At 26.5% G+C, this 8,008-nt stretch overlaps 1 protein-coding gene across 1 annotated transcript; it reads right to left on the bottom strand.

The window, feature by feature from the left end:
- Window positions 1-6,331: 6,331 nt before the first annotated feature.
- LOC120092387 (disease resistance response protein 206-like) lies at window positions 6,332-7,197 on the bottom strand. The gene has a single exon (XM_039050510.2). It carries the CDS (start codon window positions 7,085-7,087, stop codon window positions 6,518-6,520), a length of 570 nt encoding a protein of 189 aa, XP_038906438.1. The 5' UTR covers window positions 7,088-7,197; the 3' UTR covers window positions 6,332-6,517.
- Window positions 7,198-8,008: the final 811 nt, after the last annotated feature.

Here is an 8,008-nt window from a genome sequence, read left to right as displayed (position 1 = left end):
CAGATTTCCCAGATAGTTGCAACTTTGAGTCAGGTTTAATAATCAAATTAGTAAGCTCCCTACTTAGCCTGAGCACCAGGTGAGGAATGTAAGTGCGGTACCTGCTCTAAGTCCCTTTGAGTCTCTTTACATGATTAATGAGTATGAATTTAAAGAAGTGTTTGGTCCGGATGATGACTGATAGGTCTTGAAAAGAACTATATTTTACATGTTAAATCCCTCAATTTTATACTATTAATTAGCTTAATATGTTAATTTTATAGGTGAAATAGTCTTGGGAGCACTATCGAGCAATTAGAAGAAGTTTTGGAGCTAAAAGCAGCAAAAACGAGCCAAAAATCACCTAATTAGAAGAAGTCAAGATATTGAACTTTCAATTGTAAATTTTGTTCCTTTAGGCAAAATAATATTTGCTTTTCCAAAGCCTTCAATCAGGTTTGCAGAACCTGATATCGTATTGACTTTTGCTTCCAACATTATCAGTTTAGAAAAATATTTTCTACTTGTAAGTATTGTTTATGTAGTTGCACTATCTGCCAGACATAGATCTTCTTTACTCATTTTTTTAGTCACTCGACATATGAAAATGATCTAGGTTTCTTCATTAAAAGAAAATAATTACAATAAGAAAAACAACACTTGGAATATACAAAATTTAATATTAACCAAGGAAAAAACATTAAAATTAAAAAAAAGGGACAAAACCAATATTAAATATTCTCAAAATCAAAAGAAATGCTTGTTATGCCATCAATTATGCCAATTTTCTTTTCAGGAGATTTGAGAAAATGTATTGGATTGGTAAAATATCTCATTATCCTGATATGCAAAATTTGCTTCCACATTTTCCCCTTTTTTCTTCCAGGATGCTTAATAGAGAGATCAACTAAGTGTTTTGACGTACGATAGGTACATGACCACTGCGCTGTCATTCCACATCAGAAGTATTTATTTTCAACACTTTTTAAACTCTAATATTGTGGAGTTTTTCCTTTGTGGTCATCATCTTGTGTGGTTCTTTTGAAATTTGAATGATTAGAACGACCACCACGAAAATAAGAATTATTTCTTCCTCTGTCATGGTCATGAGCTCAACCGCGACCACGACCTCGACCATGATTATTAACATTCACAACATTCACTTTAGGAATGGTGTTGTTCCAGTTGGTCGAGATTCATGATTTTTCATCAATAAATCGTTATTTTGTTCGGCCACGAGAAAACATAAAATTAGTTTAGAATATTATTTAAAAAAATTTTCTCGATATTGCTACTGCAGAAATGTATTCGAAATGTAGAAAAATGTATCCTCTAACATATTGATTTATAATTTTGGAGCCTCAAGTGCATCCATTTACGATGATCACATTTTTATGGCATCCAAGTGTGTTTTGGCATCAAGCACTAATGACAAATAATTATTACCATTAATATCAAATGCTACAAATTCTAATTTTATAATATTTCAATACTAACACCATTACAAATATTATATTTATATTAGAAATTTAATATATATCAAATATGTAAAACAACATTTAATTTATTAATTATAATGAAAAGAGAAAAACCAACATACCTTTAGGACCTACCTTTAGCAAGGAAAACGATAAAAGCTCGTGTTGATAACGTATTGAACTTGAGGAGCACAACACGAATACGGATACCAATCAAATATAATATTGAAATAAATATAATATAATATAAAAAAAAATTAATTAAAATTAAAATTAATTAAACATAACATATAATATATTAAATAAATAAATAAGAAAAGTAAATAAATAAAAATGATGGATTTTTCCATTTCTCCAAACTTTTTGGATTTTGTCCAATGTGTGTATTCCAAAACCCACCAAATACCACTATTTATAGGCAATTTGGCAAGTAGGAGTGGATAATCCTCTGTAATGTTGAGACACATGAACAACAATTTGGGAAATGAAGGCATGACGCATGGTCAATGGACACTAAGCATGAGTAGACATCTATTATCATAATATTTATAATAAAAATAAAAAATTAAAAGAGAAATTATATATAGGCATATATATATACACATATATTTATTTATTTATTGAAATGAATAAGCACTAAAAAAAAAAAACCTATTTTAATTAATTAGATGAATATTAATATTTAAAAAATGGTAGAAAAAAGTTTTGGTTTGAGATTAATTGAAAAAATAGGAGACTTTTCATTTTTTTTCCCACTTCCATATTTGAGTTCGTCTCACAAATTCACACATTCAGTGTTTTTCAATTAATAATTTTATCAACTTAGTTACCCTTTTATAAATGAATCAAATTAAACTTTCTTTTTAAGTAATTTATAACTATTTTCATTAAGGACCATTTGTTTTTTCAAAATATAGATAACAGTAATTTTAGATGCCCGAAATTATATATATTAAGAATTATAGATTCCTTCTATCTTTAGATTACCATGGTTATTTTGTAGAAATATTTTTACATATATCTAAGAATATTTTGATAACTATGTTTGTTTCATAGGATTCCTACTCGAGAATGTCTTAAATTTACATAAAGTTTCAAAAATGTCCTCACGACTATCTATTACTTTATAATTATTTTGATAACATATTTGTTTTTATCAATTTACATTTCTTTTAAAATTAATATAATTTATATTAATTTTATATGTCTTTTTTTCAACAAATAATATATCATAACTTTAAGAATTTTTATAAAATAAATATTAATTTAAATTTAAATTTGAATATATTGCTAAAAAATAATAAGAATTACGATACAACTAAAAATATATGATATATATGTTGATAGTGTTTATTTTAATTATATAATGCAAATGAAGATTAATATATATATATGTATAAAATAAAATAAAAATGAATGACAAAAAAGTAAAATGGGGATGCTCTCAACTCGTGAATTTGGAAAACCCATGTTTTAGGAAGGCATCCAAAACTCTCCAGATGCCTTCCATCTAGACGTCCTAGGATGCTAAAAAATCTTCAGATGTTAGAACATCTTACAATACCACAAAAAAATACGGTAATCGAGATATCCAATCCATGGAAATCTAGGATACCCGTGGAACAAACGGTCTCTTAACTTATTTTAAAATTTTCTCTCAATCACCTAAATAAATTTTTTATAAAGTTACCTCTTTATTCTATAAGGATTTCAAGAAATCCAAACCGAAATCGATTTTGGCAGAGATGGGAGTACAAAAATTATTTTCACCAAAATTATTTTTTTAAAAAAAAATTCTAACCAAAATAACTTACGATTAGTATTATTTATGAGAATTTTATTCAGTCAAAAAGACTACTCATGAGATTTTATCGAATCGTAGGAATTAAACTTTAACATTCTCCCCTCCATAGAAACTAAATTTGTAATTTAACTTAATAAGAAAATTTATTAGGAAGATGCAAATGAAAAATTGTTTTAGGTTAATGAAAAACTTCTACCACCTATTTGGTTCTCATATTTTCTCTAATTTGATGAAATTGAATTTTTTTTATGAAAATTAATGATAAAAATTACACCTGGACAAACTTAGTGGTAAGAAATATTTTTTTCTAAGAATTTTTAACTACTTTTTTCTTCAATGGGTGAAGTGATTATTTATTAGTTTCAATAATTTTAATACAATTCTATCAACATGGATGTTTAAAAATTCTTTTATAGTCTCAATCGCTCCCGAATTCGATTTGAATTTGGATTTAAAAAAATTTCTATTCTCCAAAATTTGGAGACCAAAAAGTTAAATTTTCTTAATTTATTTTTGCGATTTTGAACTAATTTTAAATTAAATTAAAGTAAAGAAAATACGTTCACTTAAGTTAATTTAATAAAATAATTTTTTAATCATTTATCTTATAAAATAAAAACTAAATAAATAACTGAAAATTTTCTGAATCCGTATATTTAAGAGACGAACTCAAGTGAGAAAAAAAAATCCCCATTTTTTCGGTTAATTTCAAACACCTTTTTAGCAATTTTGTTTTTAAATACTAATATTCAGCTAATTAACCCATTTATTTTTAGTCTACAAGTTTTTCTAAGAAAATGTTTAAAAGGTCCTGAAGTTATATATTAATATTTTAAATAATTATATGATATTTTAAATTAAGAAAATAATTTAAAAAAATAATTATAGAAAGAGATGATAATTTAAATGAATTATATTTCTAATTTCATTGCTTACGTATTTAATTTCTTGTGTGTGTTTTTTAAATAATTGCTCCTATCTCATTTTTGGCTTATAATTTTTCTAACACCTTATTTAATTATTCTTCCCATAAACTTTTGAGATTTAAATATTCAATACAATTGAACAAATGTGAAGTTTATATTCAATTTGATGGAAGAATCTTTAGTTTATAAGGGCAGCCTGGCTTCAGCTTTATCTCCCACGTTTCGAGTACAGTGCTTTCTCCATTCATTTAAAGTGCACAAATAGATTCATAATTAAATTTATTATTATTATTATTACACTCACGCTTAATAAAAATAAATCTTTTTTTAATACAATAATCGAGAGAATAGAGAATCAAACCTTTTAAAAAAAATCATGTTAATTACTGTAATATATGCATAATGATTACCTAAAGATGCTATTTGACCCATCTTCACTCTTATAATATATAAAATAAAATGAATTTATTTAAATGATTTGACAATATAACTAAACAAGGTAGAATTATGACTAAATTAATTGAAATTCCAAGTTTGTGTCGAATAAGTATAAATAACTTAAAAGTATTTTGATAGATTCATGAGCTTCTAATTTTAATTTGATCTAATAAATGTCAAGTGTTCATTTTGTGTCTAATAAGTTATGGATTTATTTGATAAATTTAAAAATTTTATAGAATTATTAAACCTAAATTTCAATTTTATTTCGAATTAATTCGTTATTCTGAAAGATATTGAAAATTTAAATGATTTAATAGAGATAAAATGAAAAATTTAAGAACCTATAAAATAGTTTAGAGACTTAAAATTGAAAATTTAGATGAAGAAACCATATATTGAATACAAAATCCTAAAAGTTGGAGATCACAAAACTTGTAATTTAACATTAAAAAAATTTCAGTAAAATAGGTATTAAAATGTGATTTTGGTCCCCTCGAACTTTTATCTATTTTTAAATTTTTAATTTATAAACCTTTAAAGAGTTTGATTTTTATGTCCCATTTTTATTGTAGTCCTAAATCTCATTTTCAATCACTCAAAGAAAAAATATCTCATTTTCAAGTTTCAAACGATTAAAAAAAATAATAATAATTAAATAAAATTTTTAGTACTGGAATAATAATTATCATCTTCTTTCATAATTTGATACATTATCAAATGATATATTAATTTATTATTTATTTATTTAGTAGACTCCACAAAATTCTTAAATTTCACTTTGGTGGCAAGTAATTTGCAAGTAGTATGAAAAATTTCTCCAGAAAATTTCTCAACAAATAGGGTAACAGAACATATTCAATAAATTGGACATAATATTATTCTGATAAAGTCTTTGACAATTTATAAAATTACGATTAACATAAAAGGAAAATTATTATTTTTTCTAAAAGGTGAAAATTTAAAATGTAATGGCAATTTATAAAATTATGTGGAAAATAAGGTTTTGTTTAGTTCAACCATTAATTTAGGGAAACTAAAGCTGAACGCATAAAGAAAAAGTATGAATGATAATATTTTAGTCTTATATATATAAACAACACCGAAAAACTATAACAACTTTTATATATAGAGAGAGTTGGTGCTCAAGTGGCCAATCACAAGTTAACATACAACCAACTTTCTTTTAAAAAATAATATATTTGTTTTATTTTATTTTATCATTATTATTATTTTTTTCTTTGTGATTGATGGAGATGCATGAAAATGTATAGAGTATAGCTAGAGATGTCCAATTTCTCGTGATCTATCTAAAACGGGGCAAGGATTTGTCGATTAGGTAGTGAATGGGAAAAAAAATCAATGCGAACTAAACGGGGACGGGTTAGCCTCTATTTATTTAGTTAGTATAATTATTTAATGTTACGTTGTTATTATTATAATTTAAACATTATATTTAAATTTCAAGTCTGATTATTTATTTGTCAAGATAATGAATATGTTTAAATTGAATATTTACATTTAGATTATAATGTGAATAATTTGATTTTTATTTATTTATTTTTATTAAAAAAAGTTTATTAATTTTTTTTAGGTTAAAATTTGAATAATTTACCTTTAAATTCAAATTATCACCTAAAACTAATCCTAATAAACAATTTAATGATAGAGTTAATTATTTAATTAAAATTTAGAATGAAATTAAATTTGTTGTTTAAGAAAATCTTTGTATCACAACTTTTATTGGACCAATAATTTGGCAAATGGTCTAAATTCCATCAACGCCCAACAGACAACAAAAACAAAGGTTTTTCTAGAACATTACATCACATAAAATACGAGAATAGAAAGAAGAAAATGAAAGTTGTTTGATAAAAATAAGGTGATAAAAATCACCAGCACTCATAGAATTTAATGTCAACTCGGAGCCGGAAATAGACTTCTCCTTCAAAAGCGTCAGTCATTATGGTAGCAACACCACGGTGCATGAAGAAGTCTCCGGTGCCGCCCACGACGGAGATGTCCCTAGTCTTCACCAAGATCGGGTCAGCTCCGACAAAGTTGATGGTGCCTTTATAAGCCGTGTAGTTTAGAGAAAACGAGAAGGCGAGCCACGACGTGAAGGTGTTTTTGGTGTCGTAGATGTATAACCCTTGAGCTCGACCCACTGGATTCGAATGAAGATTGTTGTCCAAAGTAATGGGATCGTCGAAAACAACTATGTTTCCAAAGTGAAATTGGGGTGCCAAAATGGTCAAGTTTGCACCTTCTGGGGCTGCAACAATGGCTGAAGTGGCATTGCCTGCATTCTTTCCATTGTAAATAATGTCATGAAAGTAGAGAACTAGCTCTTTACAAGGCTTATGTTTTTGTTTCTTTCCCCAAGGGGAGGCTGAGGAGGAAGAAGTAGAGAACAAGAGCAAAGCTATAAGAATAATGCAATTTCTTGTTGAGAAAGCCATTGAAGCTTTTGGTTAAGTCAACTTTTCTTTCTCTAGTGAAGTGGAGAAGGTTTTGAAGTGAATTTTCTTGGTTCATTCATGGCTTTATATAAGCACCAAAAATGAAATTTGCTTATTGGACTTCACTTCTTTGGAACTTTGGGGAGAGAGATTTCACTCCCACCTACTTCAATCAATTTGTCATCTCTATTGGTCTATTTCTCATATTGATGTTATTATAACTTTCAAATGGGTATTTTCCTTTTTCCTTTTCTTTGTTTTTTTTTTTTCTCTCTAATAAATTTACAATTGTCAAAAGTTTACCAAGAGCTCATGCAAGCCTAGAGCATGTGAGACTTTGATTGGATGTATAAGTTGGTTGTAAATGAATACTTAGGTGCTCTTCCTTCTATACAAACCGAAAAATATATTTTTAATAATTTTTTTATAAACAAAAGAATTGCCCCATGACAATTTTTAATTGGGTATAGTATGAGTTGCACAATAGATGAGCTACACCCAAATTTTTTTCCTTGTAAAAATGGTTACTTTTTGTCACAATTATTTTGCCACAGTTAGAATACATTATCAAATATAATTGTAAAAAAATGTTATTGAGTCACTTTAAACCACTAATAACAAGCAGATTTCGACATTTGATTAGGTGGGTAAAATAAGAATAATATCCATCTATCATAATGGGAATTACTCTAATAAAAACATAATCTGAAATATCTCTCGATGTTGATAAAGCAATCATACTTTCTTTACTTCAAACACAATTTGATTTAGTAAAAAGCATGAATATAAATTGTAAAAAAGAATTTCAAAATAAAGTTCATAGTCCGAATGATTCTCGCATCAAGAAGAGATATTTATTGATAAGCTTATGCTTGATTGAGGGGTTCGGATCATCGTAAATGATCAAAGTAAATAGATCAT

Source organism: Benincasa hispida, chromosome 1, assembly GCF_027475165.1.
Source record: "Benincasa hispida cultivar pf3 chromosome 1, pf3_genome.v1.1, whole genome shotgun sequence".
Classification (NCBI taxonomy): Eukaryota; Viridiplantae; Streptophyta; class Magnoliopsida; order Cucurbitales; family Cucurbitaceae; genus Benincasa; species Benincasa hispida.
Note: the sequence above shows the minus strand (reverse complement) of the source record. Positions and strands in the feature narration are given on the sequence as shown.

Coding starts and splice junctions, on each gene's coding strand:
- LOC120092387 (XM_039050510.2), bottom strand. CDS start 7,087: ATGGCTTTCTCAACAAGAAATTGCATTATTCTTATAGCTTTGCTCTTG.